Raw genomic sequence first — 15,062 nt, 5'->3', positions numbered from 1 at the left:
AATATTATTAATGCGTTTGAGATATAATGTGGCTTCTATTTCAACCAAAATCTGATTGAATGTGAAATGATAAACAATTCTCACATTACAGTGAAAATTGTAGTGGTCCATAGTTATCCCTCACTTAAAAGGTGCAGTGTGTAACTTTTCTGGTGGTCCACTACCACGAAGAACTTATTGCATTGTCTGAAGAGTTTCAATAGTTGATCTTGCTGTAAACTTGTCTTTCCTTTTATCATGGGTGTTTGCCATTCTCAAACATACCTTTAAAAACACTTCACCGCAGATATGACCTATAAATTGGCCTAGCTGCACCTTCCGCTTGCCTGTTTAATGCCATACACTGGAATATTCGAGGCAAAGTGATAAAATCTCTGTGGTGACAAGCAGGTGACGGGCCCTCCTCTGAAAAAATTACACAACACGTTCTGAGCATCATAATGATTCATTCAGATACCTGAGACTGTAAAGCTAACAGTGACTAACATGCTAACCGTGCACTTCCTTATCATCTGATATCCAAATGCTTTCTATTTAGATGCAGATGGCAAACAGCAGACGTATTTGACAATAAGAGCTGCTTAGACCCGATATCTGCACTAGGGCATTTTCACACATTTTGCTTAAATACATGGGAAAAAAAAAATAAATAAAAATTAGTTCAATAATTAGTTCATTATTAGTTAACTATGACTCCACTGATGTAGAGCAAATGATGATGGTCTATGTAGTATCTGCTTCTCTCTGCTGTTAGGCCCAGCAGCTTAATATTTGTAATAATTATTACCAGTGTTGGTAGTAACGTGCTATAAAAGTAGCAAATTACTGTAATGCTTTGCTTTTTGCTGTAACACAGTAATGTAAGGCATTACAGGGAAGAAAACTGTAATATTTTACTCGGTACAAATATCAGTAATGCGCGTTACAATGCTTTTTTAACCTGGATTGAAGTGGTGGGTTTTTCTTCATACAACTTCACTAAAATCACCGTGATATCAGCAGCAGCCTGCATAGACTGTCAGGTAACTGCGAACGAAAGGAACCAGTGCAGAACTCAGTTTTGGTTTAGACCTGGTTCAGTCCTGGTACAGCTCTGGTTTAGTCCTGGTTTAGCTCTGGTTTATTCCTGGTTTAGCTCTGGTTTAGTCCTGGTTTAGCTCTGGTTTAGCTCTGGTTTAGTCCTGGTTCAGCTCTGGTTTAGTCCTGGTTTAGCTCTGGTTTAATCCTGGTTTAGACTTGGTTTAGTCCTGGTTCAGTCCATATACGACGCAAAAGTTCAGCATCTTTGCAGTTATTTTGGCATAACTTAAAAGTGCTGCAATAGTAATGTAATGCCTTACATTTTACATGCAGTAATATTGTAAAGTAACAAATTACTTTGAAATGACAGTAATAAGTAATAAATAACAAATTACAGTTTTAAAGTAACTTGCCCAACAGTGATTATTACTACATGACATGACTATTTCCACAAATGTAGCATGACACTACTCTTAAAGGTGCACTGTCTTTACTTCACTTTACTGCATCTGCTTGTCTCCATGGTGATGTTATTGCTCTGCCTGAGATGTTCCACAGTATGACAGTAAACACATATATCTTGTATTTATTCAGTACAGGTTGTTTTTATTTCTCAAAAACTACTGCAAAAACATTCATTATTTCTGTGAGCGGGTCCACTTCTCCACAGACCTGACCTGTAACTTGGCCTGGTGATGTGGAGTACTTGTCCCTATGGAGATAATTAAATGAAATGCCATATTGTAAAGCATTTCAGGAATAAACGACATGTAGTCAAAGTGGTGTACCGTTTTCCAAAAAGTTACACAGTGCACCTTTAAGTCAACACAGTAACATTAAAGTTTTAAACATGTGAATGAAAACAAAACACAACTCCAGGTCTGTTTTTGATGAGGAAAGAACACTATGACTATGTGAGTAGATTAAAGTGAGTATAAGTACTTCTCCACAGGGTCTGGGGCCTAGGATTTGAACCTGCTGCTAGCGCTCATTGCACTGTCAGTAAGATGCCCCGCTACGAGTATTACAAGCTCACCGGGAGATACTCCAAGTACCTTTCGTGCACGGAATTCTATCAAAAAAAGGTGAATTCTGAAGGGTGGCCGTGTTTGTCTAACGTTTCATCCGTGCAGCATGATCAGACCCAAGGCATATCCGCTAATAGCAAAATGCGCTGATAGCAAAATGCACAAATCCGAGGCTTTTTGTGATGTTACCAACCAAAGTCGTTAATAGTTTTGGTGAACCGAAATTGCAGGCTACTCATAAAATGTTCCGCACACAAATTGCTCTCTGCGGCAACATCGTAACCATGGTGACCAAATAAACAAACACAATCAAGTATGAGAAAGTGGTTAGAATTGACAACCGCTACCATGTGTAACAGGATTTGACACAGCAACTTATGAAATTTGACCATGTAAAATGAAAAAGTGAAAAGTGGGAAATGTTTTACTTACCGACAAATTAGCAATGGCGCCGCAAAGTTAGCCAACGTCATATAGCCGCAGTTTGGTTAAACAGCATCAAAATGTAAGCTAGCTTCACAGGGAGACTTTGCTAGTGCGTCCTGGTCTAACTATGGCTGTCCCTCTAGCCCTCTGCGTCTGTCACTACCCAACTATTCCAGACATGCTCCAGAGCCCTGCCAAATATGGGGAGGGGGGTCAGGCACAAGAGAGGCCGCCCTGCTAGGTCACCAAGCTAACCCCACTACTGTACTGTACGCTAGGAGGAAGATAGATGTTAGTTTTGTCTCAAAAACACAGTCAAGTAGCCCCATTTAGCTTTAGCTTAGATACTGATGAAGCTAATGCTCAGGATGCTATGCTAAACATGTGTGACCAAAGTAAAGCTAACAGCTAATAAGGATGTAACCATATGTAAATGACTAGGGGTGTAAGTTCAGTGATATGTTGTGATACTTCATTGCACAATTCTTGAATCGATCCAAAATGCACTCATATACATTTTTAAAATAATATTTTTCACAAAAATGTGTTAATTACATTCACTGTTCTCATGATAAAAAATGTAATAAATTCTATTCCATACTGTGTTGTTCTCGTGAAGGTGCAGTTGACAGTATTATTAGAAGTAATGATTGATAAATTACATTACATCATCTACTGTTTTAGTATTGGGATATATCGAGATATATCGAATCTTGACATGCATATCATGATATGTACTGTATCGTCAGACTCAATGCAATGCACACCCCTATAAATCACATGGCATGATACAATTATGATATTCATTTCATGTTACAATATTCTTGCTATATTGTGAAGATGCAAACAGAATTGAAGAAATGCTATTTTTAACTTTTAAAAAGCCTTAAACTTTTGGGACTATAAAAATGTCATCATCCAAAGAGTTAACATAGAAAAGTTCTTTCTAAGAAGTATTTTGTCAGGTTTTCTGCATTGAAAATGGAATGAATGTGTGAGTAAATGGGTGAGTGGTTCCTTGATACAAAGCATTTGTAAAGCGCTACGTAAAGATAATGTCTTACAGATTGAAAAGCTCTACATAAAAATGTGACCATTTACCATTCTCTGACAACACTAGCAATACAATCTGCTAATGCTAAGTTGTAAGTAATTGAGCACAAGCAAACTGTCAGTGGGTAGAAAAGACTGGCTGTGGTCTTTGCCTTGGTCTGTACAACTGGTCAATATAATAAGATTTATGCTAAAGGCTATATAATACTTTAGACCATTGTCAAACACATGAAAGAATAGTTAGACACCAATTGACCTACAAATGTTTCAACGCATTCCACATATTTCGATTTATTACCTTTTAAACACAGACGCCAAACAAAGATACAACATCTCCCTAAACAACTCACTAAGGCATGATGACTTTTCAAAAATATGCAGTGGCCAAAGCCCATTAGCCTCTATGTTAACAGTAAACACCACAACAGCTGCCTTTCACTCATCTGTTTAATGATAACTCTTACACTGGGATCTGTTCTAATGCACAAAAGCCCATTCCAGTTGTGGTCCCTATAGTTGTAGTGTAGTCCTTGTTGGCTGGAGATGGTCCTGTGACTGCTCTGACCTGGGGGGGTCATCAGCTGCCGGAGCGGGGGGCTATTAGTGGAGCAAAGGCCGGCCTACACACAAGGTGCACGTACGCATTCCAGTGATGTATATCTCACTGTAAAGAAACTCAAGAAATAAAATGACTAGTGGTACGAGTCATTTTTGTTTTTGTTCCATACCAGGTAATATTGGTCTGGTTTCATGAACATCTACTTTTTACCTTTAGTTAAGTAGAGATTGGCAATTCCAGCGCTGAAATTATCCAAATGATTCTAGTAAAGGTGTGCAGAGTTTATCAGTACAGTGGAGCACTTCCTGTATTACAGCAAAACATCACAAGGTGGAGCAGAATGTTTTAAGTTTGAGAGAAGAACTCAGCCTAAATACGTAGGATTTGTGTGTGAAATGTGTGAATGAAGCAAAGCACAACTCCAGGTCTGTTTGTGATGAGGAAACAACATTATAACTGATCAGAAAATGGTGTACTATGGGCCTTTAAAACTTTGCTATGCAATGGTTTTGTAGAGGGATCGTCATCTTTATTTGCTTGCACTGAGTGAAACAGCAGAATTAAGTAATCAGATACCAAAACTAGAATCGAAACTACTCAATACTCTAATCCAATGAGGTTCATTTGGTGTTTTGAAAATGTATGTTATTGGGTTCTTTTTCAGGCCAAGAGTTTGTTTTCATACCTCATACTTCACGTGACTACTCTGAGGAAGAGTGCTAGTGAACAATCGAAACTGTCAGGCATGAAAACAAACTCTTAGTCTGAAAAAAGAACGCAATAACATAAATACTCGATACTCCTCTGAGCATGTATCAACAGTATCTGTAAACTCCACACATCTTCACTAGAATCATTTGGATAATTTAAGTCTTGGAATTTCCAATCTCTACTGAACTAAAAGTAAAAGGACTTGAATCTTGACTTGAAACTACCACTACATGACATCACAAGGTGGAAAAGAGCATTCTGAGCTTGAGTGATTCAAACATGTGTGAATGGAATGAAACACAACTCCAGGTCCGTTTTTGAGGAGATAACAACATTCTAACATGGCTTAAAGGTGCACAGTGTGACATTAAACAGCTTTACTTTACATTTATTCAATTACAGGTGGTTTTGTAGCTCAAAAATATCTAGAAAAACAGGGATTCTGACTGTGAGTGGGGTCGCCTCTCTACAGATCTGACCCATAACTCGTTTCGGTTTGGTCTCCATGAATATAGAAAGGTTTAATACCATACTTGTGAAACATTCCAGACAAAGCAACAGCATCTCCATGAAAAAAAGCTACACAATGCACCTTCAAAGCTCACAAGAGTCAGTTTTGCGTCCTATAGAACTTTTAACACTTCTAAGTTAGTCACCTCTTTCAAGCCCCCTCATCTTTCATTACATCCTTTTAGCCCCGTTTCCAAGGTCACCAGACTGGGTTCAAAATGGCGTCAGCGTGGAGTTAAACGTTGGGGCGCGGCGTGCAGGGGATAAAAAGCGGCTTTAGCGCCTGGTCAAATAAACAAGTCCGGATTGCTCTAGTGACAGCCGCTGAGTGATTAGCATTGGCGAATAAAAATAGAGCGGCACAGTCAGGAGGATTATGGGAGATGTTTGTGATGTCCGGTTGTGTGAGGTCACCGGGGTAAATGTGGATACGGCATCAGCAGTAGTCACATCGGTATACAGAGCATCGTCAGTCCCGAGCGGGGATGGCGATTATGTTTTCGTCATTGGGCTTTGATAGTTTGTGTTAGAGTCAGCACTAGGCTAAAGCCGCTAAGATAAAAGGTGGCCGGTGGAGGGGTCAAACAAACAGCAATGATAAATACGTGCAGAAAGAAATGGAAAAAGTAAGTGGTTAGGGACTTTCTGTTCAATAATTAATCACCGAATTGTCATAGTAATTGATAATTGTGTCCTTGCTTTCTAAAACTGACCAAAAAGAATTCCACAAAAGATATCCATAAATATTTTTTCAAGGGCCCAAGTCATGCTATTTTCTGATCTAAGTTGTAATGTTTCCTCATCACAAACAGACCTGGAGTTGTGTTTTGTTTCATTCACACGTTTAACTCACAAATCCTGAATATTTAAGCCAAGTTCTTCCCTCACACTGGAAACACTCCACCTTGTGATGTCATGTGGTGATACAGGAAGCAATGGTGGAAGAATTCCTCAATTTTGTTACTTAAATAAAAGTATAGATGCTAGAGCTAGAAAATACTCTAGTAAAAGTGAAGTATTACATGAAAAAAAATCTACTTAAAAGTAATTTAAGAGCATGTTTCAAAATTTACTTAAAGAGTAAAAGTATTTTACACAGATTTTGAGGGTGAACAAAGCTTCAAATGTAGTGATTCTGATAAAGATTTGTGCTGAATTTTGTTCAACATTTGTTTCATAAAACTTTTAATTTGTATATTTGTGTTTGGTCAAATTACAAATATGTTAAAAACCTAATATTAATCCCTCAGCTTTCAGTCTTCAGCAGGTCTCAAAAACTATACAAAAAATGCTTTTACTTTTCACTTAAGTTCAAAAAATGTAGTGAAGTAGAAAATTGAGAGAGATATCAGCTGAAGGATCCACTTTAAAATCGTTCTGAAGTACAGATACCGAAAATATATACAGTGTAGGAAGTGTTCTATTGTGTTTTTAAACTCTGCTCACCTTTGCGGGACTCATGTGGATATTTTCAGCCCTGGAATTGCCAATCTCTATTGAAGTAAGCCTTTTGAGCTTGGTGATGTAGACAGACTAATAATAAAGAGTTACTAAAATGTGTGAATGAAACAAAACACAACTCCAGGCCTGTTTTTGAAGAGGTAACAGTATTATAACATGGTTTAAAGCTCACAAGAGGCAATTTAGCAAAAAAAGGGCGTTTAAAGTTGGCACAAAATTGGAAAACTGTAAGAAAACAGCTGCACGCTACGATCCTCGACAGTAGCTTCTGGGTCATGGTGCAATATCGCAGCTGCGGAAAGGACAAAGTGGGCGGGGCTAAAAGGATAAACGCTTAGTTCTACCGATATCGAAAATCTCACTGTAGTTAGCAGTTTCTCTCCCTCCTCTTTCTCCGTCCGAACGTCCGAGTGAGTGAACGCTGTAATTACCGAAATGAATAAACTGGCGCGGGCCTCTTTCGCTGACTATGTAGAAACTCCGCGGCCCATTCAATTAGGCCCAAACCTGCAGCACTGGCGATTCCCACTGACCTGAATGCAACACTGCAATTACCACAAACGCCTCTCAAGGGAAGTCCATAAAAATGAACTGAAGCTGTAAAAAGGCCTATATATACAGAATGTGTAAAGTGGAGGCAGCAGCACAGGAGCCAAGCACTGAGTCAACAGATAGTAGAATCAGCAGCGGGGGGTAGTAGTAGTGAGTTATGTGTACTTTTTACACGCATTGTGCTACTGTTTACTTAAAGGTGCACTATGTAACCTTATGGTTCAGGGTCTGTCATCTGCTTGTTTCTATGGATAAGTCATTGCTCTGCCTGGAATGTTCCACAGTATGACATTAAACAGATCTAAGTTACATTTATTAAATTTTAGGTGGTTTTATAGCTCAAAGATGCCTAGAAAAACTGGCAGGTTGGCCTCTCCACAGATCTGACGGGTAACTTGGTCTGGTTTGGTCTCCATGAAGAATAGAAAGTTTTAATCCCATACTGTGAAACATTCCAGGCATAGCAATAACATCTCCATGGAGAAAAGCAGGAGATGGACTACCAGAAAAGTTACATAATGCACCTTTAAATTGAGGAATTTTGTGGTCATTTATGAAAAAAAAAAAAAAAAAAAAACAACTAAGAAAACACAATTAAAAAACTGAAAACACAATTACTTAGATCATAATCAACAGTTCTAATTAAGAGCTATTTACGCAAACATTTAGGTAAGTAATTCAAGCCCACTCCAGTTGATGCTGTTGTTGTGTACTTGAGCAAGACATTTCACCTTACTTGCTTGTGTGAATATGATATGTGAGATCAGGTGTATTTGTATTGGTGCACAGACTGTACTGGTAGTGACCATTCAGATGAGAGATGCATTTTAGGTTTAAACCAACTGGCTTTCAGCATTGGAACTTGCAACCCAAATGAGAGACTCATGTGAGGCTCATTCTGCTTTCTCACTGGATAATCAGAATGGTAGTTGTCTTGCTCAAGGACACAACAACAGAATGCACAGGTGAAAACTGTGCTCAAGCAGGCACTGACACAGAGTTCACTTCCTGTACTGGTGCAGCAGCGGCCGAGGTGGGTGCCGTGTCCCATGGGAGCCGGTGTTTCTCTATGGGCTCGGGTTACAGGATCAGAGGAGGGACGGGGGGAGAGAGGGGGAGAGAGGGGAGGCAGCAGCAGGCGACTGACGCCCGCCTATTTCTGCAGACACTATTTAAAGTACTAATTGACAGACTGTGGGAGGAGGAAGGGGGGGCAGGAATTCCTACACATACTTAAATACATATTTTTATATGAATGACAGACATTAAATGTACATTATTATAAGGGTATCAAGGAACTATACTCTTAAATTATACAAACATTTGATAGTCAAATTTGAACTCCAGTTATTACCATGTATCACACAAGGCTGTGCTACATTATTAAAGGATTAAAGTGGAACTAAACACTAAATCCTTTTTTTTTTTAAGAAAATGTAGCACAAACCAGGTAGATTTGAAGTTTTCTGGTCTTTAATGGCCTCTGCAATTTCAAGTACTATGTGACATCACACAGGACAGCCCTGATTACAGCCAGTTGTTTCTGTTTACAAACAACTTGCTGCAGAAGTGGCGCTTGTATACGTGTTAGACCAATCCTGCTGTTCCTTGTTCTGGGAAAAAGCTGCAAACCCTGTAGTTTAAATCTCCATAAATACGTTCTGAAATGTCTGTGTCTGTCAGATGCCCTCCCTGTGCCTCAATGGGGTCTTATTCCATGTAAAAGCTGCTAACTCTGTAGTTTAGACCTCTACAAACATGTTCTGAAATGCATGTGATTCTTGGATTAGTTTATAATTTCAGTCTTCTCTTAAATATTACTGCTTTTGGTTAAGATGTGCACTCTGAACTGAATCTTGAGTTGAGAATCTCCATCATGACAGATATTCAAATAAAACAGTCTGTAGATGCTGACCTGGCTCCCCCTCCACAGTATCCTCACAGCGGGCGTTGAAGTTGTCATAGGAGTCCCAGCGGATCAGAGGGTCCTGGGTGTTGTAGTCCACAGACACACTTGGTCCATTCTCCAGGTGCCCCAACCCTGCACAGAAAAAGAGGAATAAGAAAACAAAGTATAAAAGCAAGAGTTTTCATATAGAAATGCAATGTTGCTAAGCTGTTCAGTCTAATTATTAATGCAATTTTGTTGTCAGTTGAAAGAACTTTTGGGCACAAAATTAGTCAGGCATATTTTATGTTTGTGAACCCAATCCCCAACAAAAACAATATGATTCTACATAAGTGGACATGGAAAAAAAAAAAAAAAAAAAAAAGACATGCGGTGTCCATCTGGAATTCAGTTTTTTATGATTTGTCAGTATCCATGTTCTATCACATGTGTGCAAATGTCAATGTCAATTAGCAATACAGTCATTATAATAAGTATATATTATATTCAATACATGAATAATGATGTATTATAATACTACACGACAAAAGCCATTCTTTTTTTTTTCTTTATGTTTAATACTTTCTTCATTTTATTTACAGGTTGAAGACATTAAATAAGTTAAATAGTTAAATAACTAAAATATATTTTTTCATATTTTTAACAATTCATTTTCTCAAACTATCCACCCTTTGCTTTGTAGATAGTGCTGCAAACCTTCTCTCAGTGAGTTTCATGATGAAGTTTACTGAAACCGGTGTTACTTCACTGCTTGCAAAGCAAAGGGTGTATATTTAAAATTATTTTTAAATCTAAATATTATGAGTTTACTGTTTTGTTTACTGCTTTCGAGACATGTCATTCATAGTTTCGATGTCTTTAATAAAAAATAAAAGAAAAAAATGTGTCAAAAAGTTACACAGTTATGAGTTTACCTTTAATTTTCTCTGGTGCATAAGAGAACACAAACTCCACCTTCCCATACTCTGGAAATCTGTCATCTGTGAAAACATAAAACACAAAAAACATCAACAAACAATTCAAATTTACAGTACAGCATTAGTACCTAATTTAATAATACTACTGGAAATACAGATGTGCCCTGGCCACTAGAGGGCCCCATTTCCTACTGAATGAACCACACTGTTGTAGCAGACATGTCCTGAACTGAAATACATTTTAAAAGGACCTGTTTTGAAATCGTACCTTTAAAAGTCTCATCCAGCTCACTCTTCCCGAACACCACCCCCAGGTCGTGGATGGCACATGTGTGGAACTGCACCCGGAATACCACGTCTCGAGTCGGGTTTCGGAATCTTTTGTGGTAACATTTCAACTGCGGAGGAGAAAGTATTTATGAAAAAGTACTTGGGATTTATTTGTTAGTATTGGTATATTTAGAAAAGATAAGTCGTACCAAGATGTCTCCTTTCAAAAGCAGGCCGGGCTCTATGGTTATGCAGATACTTGTGTTGCTGTCTCCTTGTACATTACTGCAAATGAAATAAAATATATAGTTTAAAATGAGCAATGAACTGTGTTTCTTAAGTAAATGTCAGATACTGGAGCAAAAAATACTCAAATAAAAGTAAAAGTATGTGTAAATCTATTTATGTAAAAGTACTTAAAGAGTAAAAAGTGAAAGTATTTGAGGTCTAATAAAGCATCAAATGTACTGATTTTGTCTTTTTTCCCAGCTGTTTTCCTTTGTATATTTTTGTTTCTGTGTTAAAAATAAATACTCTTCAGATTTTTCAGCAGGGCTCAAACTATAATAAAAAATACTTTTACTTTTCAGTCCTGTTCAAAAATGTAGTGGAGCAGAAAGTACTGATACCTGCTCTTTTTTCCACTTTACAATCTACTTTAGTAAAGTGCAGACACCTAAAACGTATACTTAAGTACAGTTCTACTTTTACTTTGTTACGTTCCACCACTGGTCTGTGAAAAACTAAAATACTAGTCTTGAAAATATGCACCTGAAACTACAGCATGGTGATGTAGGACTATAGTTGGCGCAGATGTTAACCAAGAAAACAAGTTTAGAAGCATCTCTGTCAATTCTGGTAAAAAAAAAATGAATTTAACTAAGCACAGTGTCATTGAGGAGTGAAGAAATGCTTTGTAACATGACTTTTAGACTAAATAAATGCACCTTTAAACTAGTATTCCAGTGGCTGTGACATGCACTTAAAATCAGATTATTAACAGATTTTTGTAATTATAAAGAGTTGTGTTTTGTTTCATTCACATGTTTAACACACAATCCCTGTATTTTTAGGCAGAGCAGGTATGTTTTTGAGTACGTAACAACATTATTACATGACTTAAAGGTAACAAGAGTCAATTTAGCATAATACAGAACCTTTAAAATGACATGTAAAAAGTAAAATCATCTAACTTCTTTCTAATCATGGTCCCTCTGATCACTCACATCCTGATTTTGTGGTTTTCATGTCATTAAAATCATCTTAAAGGTCCAGAAATCAGATGATAATCAGATTTCGGTGTGCATGTGAACATATCCCCAGAAAACTTTGATACCCTCATATACTTTATATTGGTTTGGTAACACTTAGTTTTAGAGGACACCATTAGCTTACACTCACCATAATTAAGTTCTAATTGCCAAACTAATTAGCAGTTAAAGAGATATTAATTAGTGTTAGGTGGTAGAAGTAGGGCACTTTTAAATGCCTTCCTCTTTCTTCATGATGTTATAGACTCTGTCTTAAACTAATGCTAACTTTTATTAAAACATAAAATAAGCAACCAATTAAAATTTAAAGTAAAGACTAACAGATCAGTGGATAAATGATCTTATGAGTTTCTTGCACATTGAGAGGATGAGGTTTACACTTGCAGGTTCAACCACAAAATTTGAAGAAACATGGCAGTCATTTTTGAAATATATGGACACATATAAAAGGGCACCATACCTTAGCATGGTTGTGCGTCTTTTTTTTTTAATCTGTCACAATGTATTTAACTGTCTTTGGGTTATCTGCAGTTTTTTCATTTGTTATTATTGTTATAATATTTTATTTTTTTTTATTTGAGCTTTTATTATTACTTAATTAATGATTATTTGTATTTGTTTTATTATTTAATTATTATCATTAATATATTATTATTATTATTATTATTATTAGTTAGTTAGTAGTAGTAGTAGTAGTAGTAGTAGTAGTAGTAGTAGTAGTAGTAGTAGTAGTAGTAGTAGTAGTAGTAGTAGTAGTAGTAGTAGTAGTAGTAGTAGTATTTGTTGGTGTTACCTTTGGAAAAAAAATTGCAAAAAATATGATGTTTGGTATATATACTTTGTCATTTGCTAAAAAAAAAAAGTGTTTAAAAAAAAGGTGGGTTTGAGGTTTCATTCCAAATTTCTATTATGCTTCAAAATTAGCATTAGCATTGGAACACAAACATTTATCTTTCAAAACACAGAAGCGTCCTCCAGTGAATTGTGTTTTTTACAGCAAAAAACATGTGAATGACATCCACCCACAACTTACTGTCTACTGATTTTTAAGTATTTATTCATTTTAGAGAAACTCGGCAAAAACCCCAGAGACAGAAGCTGACAGGAAGTAGTGGCACTAACAAAAAGCTAGCTGGGCGTCGTTGTGCACAGAGCCAATTCTGAAGCTAATCCCCAATACAACACTATATTCATTTCAAGTTTCTAAAAAGTAGGTCGTGATAAGATATGAAATTCAAATACATACTATATTCCTGACGTGTAGACTGGCTGCATGGCCTGGTAGATCTTGAGGAAGGGACGGCAGCCTGTGAAAGAAGTACAAATATCATACTTGGTAGATAAACTTGAAAGCAGTACTGTAGTTTTCATAGCCATACAGTATAGTGAAAGTACTGACCTCCTTTGGATTCGAAGTTGGGGATGCCGTGCATGATGACGTGGTGGAGGAACAGGGGTTTGTTGTTGATTTTGATGTGTCCGGAGAGAAGGCCGTTGAAGTATCTGACATATCTGCAGAAAACATATAACAGTGATACATTAGAATATTCAAAAATACTATTAGTGGGATTAGGGGAATGAAGACATGTACGGCAGTGGTCCCCCAATCTTTTTTGTGCCACGGACCGGTTTAATGTCCGACAGTATTTCCGCAGACTGGGAGAACTATGCACATGGAAAAAATTGAGGACTGCGGGGGTGGTTTGCATTTTATGTGCGGCCCACCCCGTACCAATGTCAGACAATAGTTTCACGGAAATAAATACAAAAATAACTAAGTGGAAGATTACTCATTTACCCTACATATTATTAGCTACAGCTGCTGTGGGCCTGACTGAAGTGCTGGTCAACTCCTACAGCTCAATTTGTATCTTAAACAAACAAGGTGGATGAAGTGTCTTGCCTGAGGACACAACAGCAGTATGCACTGTTCAGAGCAAGAGTCAGACCTCCAACTTTTAGTGTTCAAAATAATGTCTTCACAAAACTAAAATTTCAATCTTGATTTCAGTACTAAGGAACTCAGTACTCGATACCGATTGCGATACTATGATGATTGCGGCATGGTGGTTGAGTGGCTCTCACGCTTCACAGCAAGAAGGTTCCGGCATTTCTGCGTGGAGTTTGGATGTTCTCTCTTGTCTGGGTGGGTTTCTTCTGGGCACTCCAGTTTCCCCATAAACCCAAAAAACATAGCCAGGCTTGCGCCACCTAGTGCCTCCAGCTCAATTTCATTCCTCTCCAGCGACTAGGCCAGGAATAGGAATACACTAGAAGGTTTGCAAGATCCCTGAAAGTTATAGACTGCGCACCGGCCAATCAGTGAAGAGCTGTGAAGCCACAACAGTAAAGAAAGAGGTCGAGATGGATGTAGACGAAGACAGACATTCTGTGTTGGCAACGATTCCTGAAATTGAGGATTTAAAGCCAGAACAAAGAGAATGTTTGGTGAATTTTATCAAGGGGAAAGATGTTATTGCCCTTCTTCCTACTGGATTTGGTATATTAGATACGTCACGACCAAATAGCAGTGATTGGTTAACTAAAAATCGTACCCCCCTACCATCAAGCGAACAAATTCTAATGCTGTGAGGTCAGACGGTTTCCATGAAGTGAAGCCAACTGATGAATCAGGCTACAAAAACATGCATTAGGTAAAATCCTTTAGCTAAAGTGATCCTGACCAAGCCTAACAACAAGATCATGGAGGTGGGTCCCTGGGCGCTCCATGTGCTGCTCACTGTTCCTGAAAGGATCGGTGAAATGCAGAGGATAATTTCCCTACAGGGATAATAAAGTACTACAAAACAAAACAAACCAAAAAAAAAAAAAAAAAACATTCTCAACATAAATTTTTTTCTTTTCTATTCCCATATGGGCTTATATCTGTGTAATCCCTCAGTGGTCCAGGTAGGTTCCACAGTGCTCCATGTGCTAGTCTATGTGCTCTTATACTTGTTCTGATACAGCTCAACATCATTCTAAAGCTGTTCAGAAAAGGTTCATTTCTGTCCTATGAATGTGACTTTTTTAGTATCGATACCTGCTCAAATGATTATCTAGTTTGTACACAATTTTCAGTATCGAGTAGTATCCGATTTCTGATACTTTTGAAACCCTATCTCAAAACCAGCACTCTGCGCTACCGTCACACTGACCTGCCATGTCTTCTCAAACCTTCACTCGACTCCATACTCCATCATACCTACCCTTTACACCTACGCCTGAGCTAAGTGCTAAGTGATACAGCGGGGCCACCTCCCAGGGCTCCCATAAGCCACTGCGCAACACATTATACCAGGGGCCTGTGTACCGGGGGGCCGGCGCGGGTCCGCTAATCACCATAATAAGGGCCGTACCACCAGCAACCTTGCA

The 15,062-nt window shown here is 38.0% G+C and overlaps 1 protein-coding gene across 1 annotated transcript in view; it reads right to left on the bottom strand.

Moving 5' to 3' along the window:
* Positions 1 to 15,062, bottom strand: part of tns1a (tensin 1a) — a 153,954-nt gene that overhangs the window by 85,700 nt on the left and 53,192 nt on the right. The window contains 6 exon segments of the mRNA XM_055164954.1: positions 9,236 to 9,361; positions 10,144 to 10,209; positions 10,415 to 10,544; positions 10,626 to 10,701; positions 12,934 to 12,994; positions 13,087 to 13,199. Coding sequence (XP_055020929.1) covers positions 9,236 to 9,361; positions 10,144 to 10,209; positions 10,415 to 10,544; positions 10,626 to 10,701; positions 12,934 to 12,994; positions 13,087 to 13,199 — 572 coding nt within the window.

Source organism: Boleophthalmus pectinirostris, unplaced genomic scaffold (assembly GCF_026225935.1).
Source record: "Boleophthalmus pectinirostris isolate CB_2022bp ecotype Guang Dong unplaced genomic scaffold, ASM2622593v1 HiC_scaffold_11, whole genome shotgun sequence".
In the NCBI taxonomy this organism is placed as follows: Eukaryota; Metazoa; Chordata; class Actinopteri; order Gobiiformes; family Gobiidae; genus Boleophthalmus; species Boleophthalmus pectinirostris.
This window is presented reverse-complemented; position numbering and strand designations above follow the sequence as displayed.